Source organism: Larus michahellis, chromosome 2 (assembly GCF_964199755.1).
Source record: "Larus michahellis chromosome 2, bLarMic1.1, whole genome shotgun sequence".
NCBI lineage: Eukaryota > Metazoa > Chordata > Aves > Charadriiformes > Laridae > Larus > Larus michahellis.
In genome coordinates, this window is record NC_133897.1 from 9,407,698 (window position 1) to 9,425,332 (window position 17,635).

The following is a 17,635-nucleotide window of genomic DNA, read 5'->3' on the forward strand; positions in this document are numbered from 1 at the left end:
AGTACAAAATAGCATTATGGATTTTGGTGTGGTTTTTTTTTCATTACAGTGACACAAAAGGAATAGATAGTATGTGGTTTTTCAAAGAATCTAATTCCGGGCTGGTTAGTATGGAGTGCCTATTAGCAATAACATGGTGGTAATACTTTGCTAAAATAGTTGGGCTGAGGAGAGTACTGCTGACCAGTCTGTCTCTAATAATAGAAAAAAATGAAAAGACCATTATCTAACCACCCACAAACCATGCCTCAGCCAGAGGTAACCCCTTGTGCTCTAAGTCACAAAGACATGGGAGAATGAAAGATCAGAAATTGAACAAAACATTACCAAGAAGTTGGTGGTCAGTTACAGGAATGGTTTTTTCATCCCTTTGGAGGGCCAGGTCAACACGTAATGGGAAAAGACGGATTTCTTCTCAACAGAACAGAGGGAGGGTTCAAGTTATTCATCAGTTTTCAGGTCGTACAGCCCCAACAAATCAAAAGTATCATAAAGAATTTTGATCAAGGCAAATGATGTTGACTCATTAAGTGAAAATTTAGTCTTTAGTATTAAGTTTCTTCAAAAATACAGAAAATTCTGCAACAAACAGGTACAGTGACTTGCTTTAGCTCTCTACAGAAAGCCATAATGAAGTATGGCAGTGAGATATTTTTAGTCAGACAATTATCCTTTTCTCTGCTGGAAGATTTATGTGAATGACATAGTTACTCTGTAAAGATAACATGGTATTTGATTGGTGGCTGACCAACAGAAGAATCAATGTGATAGAGTGGTTGTGTCTGTGGGTCACCCTCTACTGTACACGATATGTGCATGTAGTAGAAGGAAACACAACCTCTGGCTATCGTTTGCTTGTGATTTTCCTTTTGAACCTGGTTTTCCCTCCCATTCATGCCACTGTGAGATAACAGGGTACCAAATACGTGAGTCGTTTGCCAATGCAGCGCAGCAGCCTTCCTGCATTCTATTTTATTCTCTTTCCCTCTTAATTTGTCAACTTCAGAGCCTGGTTAAATATCACAGATATTAAAGGCCAAAAGGCAAATCATCTTTTACCTGCATGTTTTGCATCACAGCATGAGTTACCGTTTAAGGGTGCCAGGACCATTTTGAAAGGTGGAGTATGTAATTATGTCAAATGTTTGGGATTATTCAATCGGTTTGACATTCATATGTGCATTTAGGGATTTGTCTGTTCATAGCACAAGTAGGAAAATGGGCTATATAATCTACTTCCAGCAAGTGTCTTTTTAGAGACTCTTCGTGGGAAACCCTTTTAATGGATCTGGCAGTTCCTGTTCCACCGGCCACTTGTGCTGTGTTTTTACTGTCCTACTGTAGAGTATAAAAAGGAATAGATTATAGACAATTTGGGTCTATTAAGAATCCTGAGGGAATCTATTATTTGGAGATATACTTTATTGTTACGGAAAAAGAAGTGATTCCTTTTACCCAGATAACTACTGAGCCCTTTATGATTAATTACATTAAAATATATTCTTGGTATTTTCAGGCTTTAGCCAACCATTGTACAGTTTTATTTCCGATGATTACTTAGAGCGTTCATTTTTATTTGGGGGCGTGGGATGACTTTTTGGATGAAACGTGTGATTCCCAAAAAAGAAGATGGACACTAAATACTAGGAATGTTGTATTAATCCTTGCAAACTGCTTTGTAAAACAGCTTGCACTTCTACTCTGCCCTGTAGCTGTTCGCTCTCAAACTCTAAATTCTATGAGATTTTTTGTGAGTAATGCAAATAACACTACTGCATGAAGGACCAGATAGCTCTATGGAGTCACTTAGAAAATAGATGCAAAGGAGGGTTTTCTTCCTGTATTTATCAAGTAAGAAATAATCCCGAGATCATGGCAGCCAGGCCACCTGGGTTTAATCTCAGACCCACAAACTGTTTAATAGGCTGAGTGGTAAGACGCTAAATTAGCTGTTTTGGTAGAACAGCCTGTTGGAAGAGGAGAGGGTTGGGCTGATTTGGAGAGTCTTCTTCTAAGGGCTTTTCCCCCCCCTTCTTTACTTGTAAACCTCCTTGAAAGAAAGTCTGCACCTCTTGTTTGTATCGATTCATCGCCTTGTCATACGAACATAAAAGAAAGCCTTTCGACAAATGCTGATTACTGCTGGTGCTAGCATGGTATCAGCCCACAAAGTGTGACAGAAACCAGCGCAGAAGATCGAAGTGTAAACTAAACTCTTCCTTTTTCATGACACTAGTAATAAATCCTCAGCAGGCAGCGTAATCTTTCATACCAGCCCAAACGTGCTGAAAACACATTTCACATTTTCCTTCTAAAAATTCCCTAATTTCCCTCTAAAACCTTTTCCTAATCATTTGTGAGTTGCACTGGCAGTGCCAAATTGAAAATAATGGGGACGATTTCAAACTTTTAACAAAAAGTTAACGAAGGCAAAGGCCCTGCGTGTCCAGCATGTGTCTGCGTGACAAACCAGGTGAGATGTAGGGAGGTAACCAGGATCCCTCCTGTCTTTTTGGACTTACGTCGAGTATTTGTGCGGTTGCTTTGGGGCAAGAGCAAAAGCTATGACCTCTGATTTAAAGCATATGAATGGTCACAATGCATAAATGAGTCCAAATCGATCCTATTCTTAAATAACGTGTTTTCTGATTAAGTAAGCCCTGCTGGACTAGGACCTGTATCCTTGGAGATGAAGCAAGTGCTTTCGAGGCGATGTTACTCTCCCATTCACACCACACTTTGCTCTGCAGTGATGCGGCACAGAAATTGCTTCTTCCATTTTGTTTCTGCAGCTTGTAGGGACCACAATTTACTTGTTATTTTGGAATCTGGTGCCGGGGAAGAGGCGGATGCTCTTCTCTGCTGCTCTGTCTGCTGCACTGTTTGCATTTCCACTGTCATCTGGTCAAGTCTAGGTTTCTTTTGGTGGTTGCATAAAATAAGGCCAGTGGCTTCACAACAAAGTGTTGTCATATATAATTAGTCCGGTATTTTTCTGAATTTTAGAGAGATAATTGCCTTTCCAAAACTAAGTGGAAACAGATAGATCCGTCTCTTAGACCCTTTATGGTGTCAGCGTAAACATGCACATGTTGCAGAACATAATGTAAATTGAAAGTAAGCGAGATCTGTGCTTTGATCTGGGATGAGAAGCCCAGTGGGAGAGTGTTTCTGGCCCAGTGGTTTCGGTACAATAACTTTTACAGCACTCACTGGTCCCAGCTGGTATGGGAGCTTTTGTGACCTGGTTTTGGTAGCACCTAGAACCCTTCAGAGCAGTCTCAAACCTGTTCTAACTTATGTTGGTGGGATGACTTGGCACACAGGGTCTACAGAACAAAACAGTTGCCAAAAAATCTGCCGCCTTCAAATACGCCACTCTGCTGAGAGGAGCTGTGCGCTTCTGGGATCCAGCCAAAAATCGGGGCTAAGAACATCAAATCAGTGCTAGGTCTTCTACCACACCCCTTGGATAGATAAGGGGAACACAAAAATACTGCTATTTTTGTTGGCTACAGCTCAGAAACAGAGATTTTAAATGAAACGAATACGAACTTTTAAGCACCGTCCAGTCTCTGAGGCTTAGCTTTGGATTCCAGAAGAATGCTCATCTCTCGCCTACACTTTTCCCTGGTGTCAGGCTTTCCTTCTGGTAAGTGAATAGCCTGATTCTGCTTGACCTCAGCAGAAATTTTAGTTGAGATATTAAGCAGATATAGTCATCCTCTCAAAAAGGTAAAATGATTTCATTTAGTTTGCATATTTAAGAGGAAAGCAGCCATTTCATTTCCCAGAAAGACATTAAGTGATGTTTGTCTTGATTCCTGCGTGCTTAGGAGGGTTGCTCGCAGTGTGTTTTCCAAACATGTTTGAAATAGTAGAGATGAGGAGGACTTTTGACCTGCATGCACTCTTGTCCTTAAGAACAAAAATAATAATAAATGTCTGATCCTGAAATCTTTGCTCAAATAGTTGCTATTTACATAAGCTAACCTACTGATTTTAAGGATTTATTTGAGAAAGGATTGCTCCTGTGAACGAACTCTGCCAGCGACAAGCCTTTGAGAACTACATGCTACAGGCACAGTAAATGTGAGATATTTCAGTCTGGCCAAAGACCCGAGAGGACAACTAATGTTCAGAAAAATAAAGGAGTACTTTGAGACTCCTGGAATTTTTGTTTTCCCCACTCCTAAACTGTTTCGGCAAAGAAAATCTTTTACCTTGGTCTCCATTAATGGCTCTAAGACAGCTCTAAACTCTCTAGCATGGCTGCGGGCAGTCTGTACCACCAGCAGGAACATCAGCAGATGTCCTGCTCAAAGTTTCCCTGGCTGCTTCTTTTCCCTCCAGCCTGCTACGTTTCTTTATTTTCCCCTGATTGCCTCTGTTCACTTTGGGCGCTGGCTTCTGCCTCTCCCTCTCACATCTTGCAACACAGCATGGCTTGTTACCTTGAACACCAGTCCTTGCCTCAGCTCCCATTTTATACGTCTACATCATTTTCCACATCCTACTGCCAGGATATTGGAAGACAAAAGTTGCTCAGTGTTTAATGACAATGTATTACCAGGTTGTTCAGCTCTCTAGACAAATTTAGTCTTCCAGTGCATTTTCTTTAAGGAATTTTAGCAGTTTTAAAACTTCACCAATGCTGGAATAAAATCTAAGGCCACGTGCATCAGCCAGGTCTCCAATATCAACGTTATAAGATTCAAGAGCTCTTTGGTATGATTGGGTGTGGATGAGATAATGGTACTTTATTTGACATCATCTGAAACAGGATCTAAAAAGGACACCTATACTAAAATAAATGCTATTTTGCAGTGAATTAATTTGTGCTTCTAGACCTTCCCTGATATCAATACACCAGAGACTCACCTTGCTGGAGGAGTCTTTATGCATATGAATGCCTAAAAGGAGATATGATTTTTGGGATGTAACCTGATGATGTCCTTGTAATGAAGGGAGTGAATTGCACAGGGTAAGAAAGGGAATCGCATCAGTCTGGCGTCAGTCTCTTCATTTCATGGGTAGAAATCCAGTGCTTTCAGCTCTATACTCTGGTGGTAACTTTTTTTCAGGGGGTTCATGCAGTGGTGTAAGAATTTAGTGTTTTGAATTCAAATTGTAGCAGAGAAGGTTGTTTTAATATCTACAGGATGATGAGCCTTGTGTTTATCTGCCTCTCTACTGAGCCCTCCCAAGAGGGCTGTTGGTGAAACACTGGCCCAGGTTGCCCAGAGAGGTGGTGGAGGCCCCATCCCTGGAGACATTCAAGGACAGGCTTGATGAGGCTCTGAGCAACCTGATCTAGTTAAAGATGTCCCTGCTCACTGCAGGGGGTTGGACTAGATGGCCTTTAAAGGTCCCTTCCAACCCAACACATTCTATGATTCTAAGATGTAAGCTTGTTATAGATGCCACTATGCAGGCTTGCCCTCGAGGGTGATGGGTAGTAAGTCATGCTTACTTGTCTGTGAAGCTAGTGGTGTGCTTGGGATGGCCACTGCTGAGGCTGGCAGCACCACCCAGGACATCTCATGGTTTCTTGGAATAAATAAAAAAAAATAAATGTGCAAAACCAGAGGTATCTAGGAAAAATAATTTTGATCAGACAAACTTGATAGGTGAAGCAGGTATTCAAGAAATTCCTCCTTTGTCCTCTGGACAGGATGTTTTATGAGAGTTACTGGAGAGCGAGTGGCTTAAAGATTTAAGTAAAAGTCAAATGAAATGACTGCTAGGAGACGTATTTATTTATTTATTTAGTAGCATTTAGTAACAGGATAGAATTGCAAGAGTGACTGCCTGTCTAAAGGTGTGTAAAGTCATTCATATTTAGACCTTTTCACACTAGTGCCCTGACTCTTATGCTGTTCAGCGTTGCTCACCTTGGGCAACCACAGAGCCCTGTTAAGGATTGCGTGGTTACTAGTGGAAAATCAGTCCGCCAACTCTTAAATCGCTGACCTTGACTCCGGTGTTATTATTTACTACTTAGAAAATAAGTGATAAACTCTCCCTTCTGAGCTGACCAGCCATGCAAACTGACGAGCTCCTCCCCAAGGCCCAAAGAGTGCAAATTGATATGAAGGTGCAACGTAGCAGGTCAAACAAATGTGAGGTCAGCTTTACGCCCTAAGTCAATAAGTTTTCATTTGCTGGCTGACACGGGTATTAGAACCCGCTCTGAGATCAGCCAGTATCACTCCCTGTTTTATTTATGCGGGAATAAAGCAAAAAAATATTCATTCTGTCCCTGTTGTGTCTAGTTATAATGATGGAGAATGTCTCCAGCTGACCAAGGTGTCCTCATTAATGATTGTTCTATATTTAGCCCTTGCAGAGACCATGTGCCCCCAGTTTAATCAAAGACCTGGTAGTCATGGCAACGACACAGAGCATCTGGATGTATACGATTTGCCAAACACTGTAATAAAGTGCAAGATGAAAAGAACACACAACAGCATTAGGTGAATTAATGTATTGTTCTTTTCTACTACGGATTTTGAAGTGTTTATAAGTGCTCCCTAACCATAAATGCTAGATTGTTTTTGCAGAAAAAGAACCCTAGTAACACAGGTGACAATTACTAATCTCTTTTTTTGTTTGTTTTTCTTAATTTCATTTTGCAGGTGTATCAGCATTCATATACGGCGTATTATGTCCTCAGCAAAATACCTCATGGGTAAGCAATTTTTCAATGTCTTAATTTTAAAACTCAACCATTAAGAATTCTGCAAAATAACATGTATTGTGACAAATGGCTTCAGCTGCAGCATCCGCTGAGCTGTGTGTTGTACAAAAGATGACATAGTCTGGAAACAGAAGTACTCAGCTTCCCTGAAGAGTCAGACTACATGAATTTCGTATTCCAGTTTTCAAGTTTTTGGCTAGAATATGTATGTGTTGGTGTCTGGCTGAGAGCCGTGGTTGGCCGCTCACCGGAGCACTGTCAGAGGATCTATCCAGGTGTGTTTAGTCCCTTAAATGTGGTCAGAAATGAGGTGTCGCCCTTCAGTTTTGGATCTCTCGGCAGATTCCCTTGACACAAGCGCTCTCTCTAGCATCCCGTCTGAAGGCAGACAGACCAGAAGCCTGTTCCCAGGATCCTGATGCTGCTTACTTACATGCACTCACAATTATACTGAAGCTACAGGCCTTTGGGTTTATAGTTTATCTTTTCCGAGTGTGAGGTAAGTGCAGACAACAAGAATGCCGCATTGGCTTTACACAGCATTTCTAAACTTAATGAAAGCGTGTTGCTTTACCTGAAGCGCATGGCCCGAAAGATTATGTATCATTATAAGTAATAAACTCCCATCACACAATGCCTCTTCATTTAGCTGCCCCCATCCCCTGAAAGTCCTGAAGTAGGCTCGGTGTTTAACGTAGGCACCGATTACCTTGAGAGGGTCCTTTAGCTTTGATTAGTCGCGGTTTTTTAAATACCGTTCTCAGCTTTGACTTTCTGATGCTGCAGGTAACCTGCAGCTCCAACTCCAGCACACTACAGCTCACCTCGCCTGTCTTGTTTCTCTAGAGTTTAGCCCATAGTTTCTACCTGCTTTTCCCTTAAAAGATACCTTTTCTTTAATATACTTTCAGGACTGGCCCAACCGGTCAGGAATGGGACACCACCACACCAACACGACACATGTAGGCATATGATGATACATGGTGTTTCAGAGGGGCATTTCCATAGCACCAATGGAAATGCGTGCATTGCACAGCAAAATTCCTCAAGTCGTTGTCAATAAATACTGAGGTAAAAGCCAGGAAGCTGATGCCGGGCTGTGTGTCTTAAGTATCGTATTGGTAATAGCTGTGCGAGAATGGTGAAAGGGAACAATATAGTTGTGCTCTGCCGTTTCTGTAGACCATTGCACGTGACACTGGTTATAAACCATGTAATTTCAGTTTGCGATATGCTTCTTCACTAGGTTGTAATTTCTATACATTATGGCAAAACAGGTAGTAGATGCTTTGGATGCTTGCAATAGCTGGCAAAACCTGCAAAGTTTTAAAAAAATCTGTGTGGTTTATACACAGGGTGATCACAGGATCACCGGATAAGTCAGGTTGGAAAGGATCTTGCAAGGTCCAACCTCCAACTCAAACCAGGTTGCTCTGAGCTTTATCCCATTGGGGTTTGAAAACTTGCAGGGATGGCGACTGCAGAGCCTCGATGGGCAACCTGTCTTGTTGCCTGACTGTCCTCCCGGCGGGGAGAAAGTTTCTCCTTACATCCAGTCTGAACCTCTCTTTTTGGTTTATATCCACTCTCTCCCACCCATCCCACCATGTTAAATGCATTACTGCTGCTCTGACTTAGGAAAACACTGGAGCAGGTCCTAAAGTCCTGTGGATTTCTGCACCCCTGGGCCAAATGCCTACCCCTGAGAGAAGGCAGGATCCTGGCCATGCCTGTGTGCTCGCTGTTTCCTACTGCTTTTCGTAGACTGCTCCCACTACGGCTGTGTGTGGTGGACCAGCAGCCTGCCCACTGGGCAGTCCTCAGAGAACCTCACTGTCTACGCAGGAAGGATATTTTAAGGGCAAAAGTCCTCGAAGTCAGACATTGCAACACCTAAATTTTCAAAGGCTGCGCCCTCTTCCCAGTCCAGCTTCTTTGGTACGGTAACCTCAGTGGCTCAGTTCTAACAATAGAGAAGTACAGACTCAATGGCAAGATATAAACACATCTCTCAAAATTTCCCACCTCTAAAAATACTAGTTACATTCAGGTGTTCCTCAACGATTTGTCTCAGCACCCTTGTGCACACAAGTAAAAACAAAACAAAACAAAACCACTAAACAAAAAAAACCCAACGAAATAACTTGCTTTGGCTTCTACCTAGAAACAATTCTTTGTACAAAAAAAAATCTGTACTAGAGACACACATGTTTTAAAATCCGTGAGCCCTGGAGCTTGTGAAGCCTGCTTCCCTACAGCTTGTATCTTGTGATTGACTCACCACAAAAAATCATGAGCTGGAGGTTGTTTCCATGTACAGTTGGAACATGGGAATTAGGACATTTGTCACCATCGTCCATGTCAAAACTCTGGTGCCCCAGTGTGACACATTCCAGACTTCTTCGGTCTCCTTCCTTCCCTGCCTCCATGTGGTCTTTGTTTTCACTTAGCTATTTTTTTATTTTGCTTTCTCCCCCTACCCCCGCAGGAAATTACTGGACTTATTTAATTTTTGAAAACTCTGTCTTTCTGGCAATATGTCTGAAATTAGCTTCTGGGCTGAAAAGGTGTTGAACAACAGGATGAACACCCAGCATGAGCACATAAGCTTTGTTTCTGCAGTAAACCTGGCTAAGAGCAAAAGCATTTGACTGACAGCACAGTTCTATTCCAGACGCACAAAAAAAAGGTGGAAAAATAGAAGTATCATGCATAGTGTGCATCAGAAATGCTAAAAATTAAAAACACAGGAGTCCGGGCAGGTTTCCGCTACCCCATGATCTTTCTTTGTCCGTGAAAATCAGCTTGTTTCCCCCAGTTTCAACTATATTGTGCACTCAGCTGTGTTTCACCTTGCTCCCCGTGTTCAGTTGAGCAGTTGTGGAGGGTTGGTTTCAGAGGAGGAGTATCCAGTACAAAGGGATGATATGGAAAGTGAGAGTGTGCCAAGAGGTGTGCGAGTGTGTCAAGCATTGATGTCCCCGCAACACGGTATAGCGCTGCATCAGGGAACCATTGGCAGGAGGAGGGCTGGAAGGATGGCTGCATTTCGTGTTGGTACAGGCATGGTTTGCAACGCGGTTTAGGCTGCAGGTACCTATACAGGCATTGCAAACCATATCGTACAGTAACAACTGCATTGACCTTGCAAACCATGTTGTACAGTAACAATTGTATGGATCTTTCAGGTGATCATAGTGCGTGGGAGTGGTGGAAAGAGTGGCACATTACCATTTCCCCGGAACATGGACATTTATTGTTCGTTGGAGTTCTGCGTATATTTTAGGGTGGTACGTGAAAGGAGAGGCCAGGTGTAGCAGGTGTAACAGGTGATGAAATACATCCACTGAAAGTAGAGCCTCTGTTAGATGAAGGGATAAAAATCTCTTCATCTCGTATTCCATATTTAACACTGGAATATTGCTCTAACGGATGTGTGTGGTTGAAGATTGTTGAGGGCAGGACCAATGCACTGACGCAGCACAAGTTTCAGTTCAGTTTGATGTTCCAGGTCCTTTGGTGATGACAAAATTGGCAACCCACAGGCAGCATCCTTGCCCTCCACTTGATGATAACACAAGTGACAAAAGCCTTTGACCAACAACCCATTTGCCATTTCTACAAACTGTTTTCATGCATTAATCCTCTTCTGCGAGTAGACACCAGCTCTACATCCCGTCGGCGTGTGCCAGTGGTGCCTGGGCATACCTCCAGCTCAGCAGCCGCGGCAGTGGCTGCTGGTGAACGAACTCACTCCCCTCCCCAATATCCCTCCTGCTCATAGACACTCACTCCTGGAGACCGGCTGTGACACCGCCCTCTCTACCCTCTTCCTCATCCTCGGCTACGACCTGCCTCATCAGGAAGGCCAGACAGTTCAGGCTTTGTACCCACTCACGCCCTTGCTACACCCCTGCTGAGGCTAATTAATAAGGAAGCCAGTTAATCTAATCTGTGGCATCACTTTTTTAAATAATGTGACATCAATCTGCCAGCATAAATTGCTTTTTAAAGGGAAATTTCTAATTATTTTTGCCGTGTTCTGCAGACTCTCCAGATTCAGGCTGTGTCTGAAGTCAAAACTACCAGCATTTTCCAGATTTCATTCCAAGCTCTCCGTAAATTTGACAAGCCAATTTGGGCACATCCTTAGCACATAAGCTAACAAATGGCATTTTATACAGGGTGCAGGACTGCAACATTTTTCCATGAGAGCTCTAGTGGAACTAAACTCCCCGGGTAAGGGGGAGTAGCGCAATTTGACTCTCTATAGGACAACTAATATGTGCTAATGACAGAGAGTCAAAGGATGTTATTTAAAAATGAAAATAAGCCCAAGGCAGAAGAAAGAATAAATATCCCTGCAGGGACCCTGCACAGATTTAATTTCTCCTTTTTTTTGTTATTTCAGCCTTCTCATGGCCTCTTGGTAAACTAAGGGTAGAAACCCCTACCGTTTTTTTGCCACATTTGCCTTCTGTTTTCAATGGCCCGTGGCTTACAGTTTTCACAGGGGGAGCTGGCTAAGATCTGCAGTTCTCATTTTCCTGGGCTGAGGTGTGTGGGGAGGTTGTGTTCAGTTCAGCTTTCCATCACCCATTTTTCTCCTGCTGTTCACCCAAAAATGAGATGCTGGTGCTGGGTGCCATCTAGTGGAACAAGCCCTTGTGCTTGCTGCTCATGGTCCCTGGTAAGAACATCTCCGTCCCGTCCCATCTGGTTTCCTCTTTTTCAGATATATCTGCCGATAGCTGCTTACAGCTGTCTGCATTATAAATATTTTTGCAAAGCTCCTCTCATAACCCCACAGTTGTGCTTGCTGCATTGTAATTGCCAGCTAGTTTTAATTTATAGGTACTGCGATAGCATCTGCGGGTCTAGATGTGGAACAGGGAGCTCTCGTGCAAGGTGCTGGGAAAAAGTGGAACGCAAATACCATGTGCAGTTATTTGCTAATATTATTTTTCCTAACTTTGGAAAATAAAAATTTAGCAATATGATGTAGGCAGCAACCTACTTACGAAATCCAGCCACCGAAAATGGTTTTATTCTTTTGTGGGTTTTAATAACGTTGCTCCTACTGAGTCCAATATAGATGATCCTAGTCATTCACATCCTTCACTGAAATAAAGGAAAAAGCTTAGTTTGTTCAGGGTTTTCCTGGTCAGGCCCAGACTGACCAGTGTTTCCCTAACCTTGTTGCGGGATTTCCCTCACCGGTGTTCAAGTCCTTTCACACCAGTGTGTGCTGCTGGACCACTGGTTTGATCTGGCACTGCAGGTCCTAAGCAAGAGCTAATTTTGGATTGATATCCACGGGGGTACCTCTATCTTTAACTTTTTGCTGCGGCCAGCAGGGATGTTACACGTTTTTTACAGTTCTGTGTTGTGTTTGCATTCCCCAAAATAAAGCCCAGCATAAAACGTGCGTTTCCTCAGACCTCCTAGCGCTCATCCAGCTCTGCATGAACCCTTTCCCTCTGAGCACAGCTAAGTGCCAGCATTAGTGCTGACCCCCTTGGATGAGCTCTCGGCATGGTGTTAGCGCATCCAGCTGGGGCATGTCAACAGGAGCTTCCAAATAGGCTTATAGGGATCAGTGAGAAAATCGGCAGTTATTCCCACTCCTCATTGATTTTGTGTATGGGAAGGAGGGAATTGCACACAGTTACTCCCATGCAGAATCCATACTTCTTCCCAAATTTATGTATTGTAGTCAGAGGAACGCGGTAGGTAGATCACAGGAACGATCACGGAGCTGAGTTCAGCTCTTCCAACCTACACTGCCAAGCGTTTGTAAAATACCATACGCATCCCCCAACAATGAACTCCCAGGAACTCCAAGAGAAGTCCCATGGGGGGAGTGACTGCAAAGTATGCGTTGGGGGTCCACAGAACTGATAGCAGAAGGAGGAGCTGAGCCTGTGCTTCACTGTGAGTAAATTTTCAAAGTGATGTCTGTAGATATCTCTGCAGAGCTCTCACTAATATTCCTGTCTCCTCCTTTTGTACAAGCTACTGGCAGAAAAGAGGTTAAAGTTAATTAAAGAAAACATAATCTGATTCGTACGTACCCTATTGTATAATATTTTGAAAGACAACAAGGTTTTCCTTGTACATGCTCTCGTTTCCGTGTTCACAGTAAAAAGTAAGTGTGTTCCATTATTTAAAATCATGGTTAAGAAAACTTGAGGGAACCGGCTCCGCTGCAGACATCTGTCCATTTGACCAAGGCTGTTCTATTCCATTTTGCTCTGGCCTGTTATGCCCCTTCTCTGTAGCACTGAAGAAACTTCCCATGCCTCAGTGTCCCCATCAGCAAAGCAAGGAGAGAAACATTGCTTACTCGACAGAGGTGATATGTGATAATTGCTGTAGAGAGTGCTGCACAATTTCACTCTTCGACATTTATAAACTTGTACTAGAGCCCACATTTTATTTTAGGAGGAAAAAGTACTGTAATTAATAGAATCTGTTTTCAGCTAATTAAATTTGACTTAGAGGAGCTGAATATTTTCCCCCAACAATGATATGTGGAGGTTGAAATAAACCCTTATAAGAAGGCATGTAAAAGCAAATAACAACGTGAAATTTGATAAATAAGTAGATAAATGTATTCTGCATTTCATGAAGAATCTGCTATTGCCACTTCTCTCTCCTCCCTCTTTATCAGTTATCATTCCATAGTTTTTGAAATAGTTTACATAGTTAATTGAGGCAGCTCTGCTGCATACCGTGGTGGCTTTTATGCCAGACTATAAATAACAACATCCTCATGACGCGATATCCTTTCCAGTTGTATTTTGACAACAGAAGACTGGCCCTTGGAATAGTTAAACTTGATAGCTTGATTGTGGAGCCTGACCTTAAATCCTCTGAAGTGGATAGGAATCTTTCAGTTGATTTTACTGGCATTTGGCTCAAGCCCTGATGGAGCTGCTGGGCCTCTTGCTTTTTATAATCAACAGAATTAAACACTGTGTAAATCACTGGAACAGTGGTTAAATTACGTACCGGCTTATTGCTTGCGAATACATTTTGTACCTCTTTAAAAAGAAAGAGCCAGCATTTTATTCAGCAAAGCCGTTATTTGAGCATCACTCACTTCCAAGCAGTGGCAGGTTGAAAGCAGCTCAGCCTCAGAAGGCAGCTCAGGCAGGACCCTTGGCTGCGCCGGTGGGAGGAAATCCGCTTCAGCAGCTCAACACCATATCATTTCCCCGGGGGATTTGCCATTTGCTTGCCCGTATTGGTCACCACATAGCATTTTGAATGTGAAATGTTCCTTTCCTGTGTAGGCAAAGCCATTCTTACCATATGCTTCTCTCTTCCAGAGTCAGTTGTGATGTGGGTGGACACCTTAGAAACCAAGTATAGCGATAATAATAACGAATAGTCCCCTGATGGGAGGATTTGATACCAAGAATTAGAGTAATGACTGCTGAGACTGAAAAAAAAAGATCTTGGGTAATTAATAGTTAGATACAGATGTTGGCAGTTCAGCAGAGAAAAGCCCAGGAATGAACCTCCTTGTGCAACAGAAAAGGTCGATAGCTTATGGCTCACCAGGAAAAAAAAATGGAAGGAAGAAAGGTTTGAAGCAAGATCTCCCATAGTCTTTGTCTGACACAGCCCCCCTGGAGTTGAGGCAGAGCTCCTATTAAATTCTATTCTTGAATAAAATGTTCTTGGCTGGTGAGAAGCTTATCTGGATTTGGAAATGTTTGCGTGTCTGAATGTGAATGAACCTCCTCCAGTCCCCAGGCTGTGGGCACTCCCCAAACCATAGACACTGCCACAGGGTACGTGCACATCCCAACACTGACCACAGCCAGGACTTGGCACGTTGACATGGGTTTTCCGCCTTGTTCATACTCAGCAAGGTTGAGTTAGTCCATAGAGTTTTGGCAGAAAGGGGAATAAAGGCGGATAAAAGAAAATGTATAAAATGATGGTGCATAGCACCACATAGGCAGCTATCTACAGCCCGTGCAATTGCTGTTTCCATGCATCACCTTCCCAGAACTAACCATGTTCTCTAGGTGGATTTTCATAGTGGGGATTGGGATTTTTTGTTTGTATTTTTGTCCAAATGTTCAAGGTTCTGGGTTTTTTTTCACTAAAACGGGAGTAAGAAACATTCATTTCCCCAGGGCACCACTTTTGCTCCGCTGCTGTTGGGCTGCGGAGATACCCTGCAGCCTGGACCTCGGTTATTTGTTGCTGTGTGTGGTTGGGTGATAAACTCTTTCAGTTTACTTAAACTCTTAGTGCGTTTTTGTTTGGTTACGCAGCATGAAGAATGTGCGCTGCATGTTATAAAACACAGGCTCATTTTTTCATAAGCACCTGAAAAAAGCCAATTTTGAGGACCCAAACCTGCAAGATTATGGGCATTTCCTCACTGTCGTGGGATTTAATGGGGCATGGGGTCAGGTTATACAGTGAGGGCTAGATAGGGACCTGTGACCAGTGACTGAGGAATATATAGCGGTCTGTGCCATAGCACCTGTGTGCCTCAGCAGTGTCCCGGGGCTTCCTTTCTTCCTCGCTACTTGGTTCTGTGACCACTTCACAGGTAGGCACTAACCAAATTTAATAGGCTGACAATCTCTTGTTATCCCAAAATAGGGATCTTGCTCCCTTTGGGAGCTCAGAACATATGGAAAAGAAGGGAACGGGGAAATTTAGGAAGTGCAGGAAAGTACCTTTGGGTGGAAAAAGGATACTACAGCCAGGGCTTTCCTTGATACAATAACCTTTATTGGCTCTTTATGGCAAAGGTGGAATAATCCCAGGCTGATAGCACAGACTGTGTCACACCAGCCCTGGTGTCTCTTCACCCCATACCCTAACCCTCCATTTACTGAATGCTCCGCTACAAATTTGAGCAGGTAAGACAGGAATGGAAAAGATTTATTTCCCATGTCACACGCGAGAAGGAGATGGAGGAATGAAAGGACCTTCCATATGCAGAGTTGTGAAGGCAGAAGTTATACCCTGTTTCAAATGTGAGCATTTCCTTTTGCGTGGATACTTGGGGTTTCTGCATCTCTATTACGGGGCAGAACTGTGGGGCTAAAGTAGTATTTTATTCCTTTAAATAAGGAGAGTATTTTACAACCCACTTTTAAAGTGTATGTGAAATTAGGCTAATTGTGGTATTGCTTAAAAGTCATCATATAACTGTTGATAAGAAATGGAAATAATGGCTCTACTGAGTGTATGCCATGTTTATTTTAACTGATGACATGATCTGTGTGGGTAGACACTGTTTAGAAGAGTATTGTGTTTCAGTATTCCCGAGAACGTCGGCACAAACTTCTGAGATCTCCTTATCCTGTTGACTTGAGAAGAAATAAGATTTGCTCTTATTTCTTACTCTTATTTTTCAAAAAGATACGGAGAATTCTGAGTCATTCTGGTTTTGTCTGAAACCCAGTAACACAAACTGTTAGATTAGTTTAGAGCACAAGCCAAAGAGTCAATCTCTTGCCCCAATTAAAAGTGTGAGCTGGCGCCCAGTGAAGTCATATTGTAACGAGGCCCTTCTGCTGTCTCCGGCAGTGAGGAGATCGCAGCTGCATCTCATTTGATGTACTAATAACCCCTTATTGCTCTCTGCAGGCATCACATCATGGTGCTATATTTTTATTAGGGTTTGGAAGTCAGACAAGGTCAGCTGGATGGAAAACGTCAAGGTTTCATCACAAACGTCCTTTCCTGGAGACTGGCAGAGGCTCTCTGAAGGACCACGTACTTTCATCCTGGGCTCGTTATTGTTGAGATCTCCCCAGTTCGTTCTCAAGCACCTCAGTGCTTACTAGGTTGTTTCTCTTCAACCTGTATTTTTGTGCCTGTATTTTGGATAGCTGATCTGTGGATAGCTGTAATTGTGACTAGCCTTCTTGATAGCGTTCAAATATTTGGATTTTCTTGTTTCCACACCTCTGTTGCATATAAACAGACTTGAAATCCTTATAAATCCAGTGCCTTACCTCATGTTTCTGAGATCAGAGCTGGCTGAGAAACGTCGGTAGAGTAAGTGAAAATTACACGAGTAAGAGAAAATTACTTTTAAGTGGTTTTGTTTATCACCTGAATTCTATCACCTCTCTTTGTCTCTTTAGGGGACAAAATATGACTCCAGGAACAAAAGTCCTTGAAAAAAAATGCAGTAAAAAATCACTGTGTCATCTGTGATTTAGAGGGGTCACATGAGAAACATGATAATGTCGTATTTTAAAAATAACCCTACCGATATGTAAGGACAATTTCCACTGTTTGCTTACTCAGGAAAACCTAGAGATTTTGATCAACAGCTTGCAGTCCTGCATTGCTGTGACCCCTAGCCTCCTACCAGTCCCTGATGCATTTTTAAATCAGTTTTTGTAGACCTTCACCAGAGAGGCAAGTCTGTGCCATCATTTTACATAATTCCCAATGGAAGTTGGTGGCTCCTTTTCTGACAAGGGATTGATTTTAAAGGGGTATTAGTATAATGCAAGATTTTGCAGGACTGGTAGCAGATACTACATTGATAGATGCTTTACAGACACCAGCACACTATAACCAAAAAGTCCTCTGAGCTCATACTGGTGTCTTGAATCTGGCTGGATTGACAAATTAGGGACAAATGTTTCAGATTCCTTTGCTTTTTGCCTTTTGTGCTCTAAATCCATAGAATTCGTTCATCTTGGACAAAATGGGTGGTGAGCTCAGTTGTTTTTAAGAACAGCTGAATGATCTGATGTGTATCTGTAGCTGAAATTAATAAATTCAAATTGCTTTCATTACCTCCTCCTACTTTTGTTCACTGAAAAGTGCTGTAAGGAAAATATGTGTGTGTGTGTGTGTATGTGCATTAAATATTTAATAGTGAATGAGCCCAGATGAATGGAAGAGCCTTCTCCATCTATTTAAGCACTTTTATTA

General features: G+C 42.6%; 1 protein-coding gene across 4 annotated transcripts in view; it reads left to right on the forward strand.

Annotated features, from left to right (window-relative positions):
• DPP6 (dipeptidyl peptidase like 6) overlaps positions 1–17,635 on the forward strand; it is a 570,235-nt gene that overhangs the window by 439,356 nt on the left and 113,244 nt on the right. For all 4 annotated transcript variants that reach the window (XM_074574110.1, XM_074574111.1, XM_074574108.1 and 1 more), the window contains exon 6: positions 6,639–6,691. In XM_074574110.1, coding sequence (XP_074430211.1) covers positions 6,639–6,691 — 53 coding nt within the window. The remainder of the gene's footprint in view (positions 1–6,638; positions 6,692–17,635) is intronic.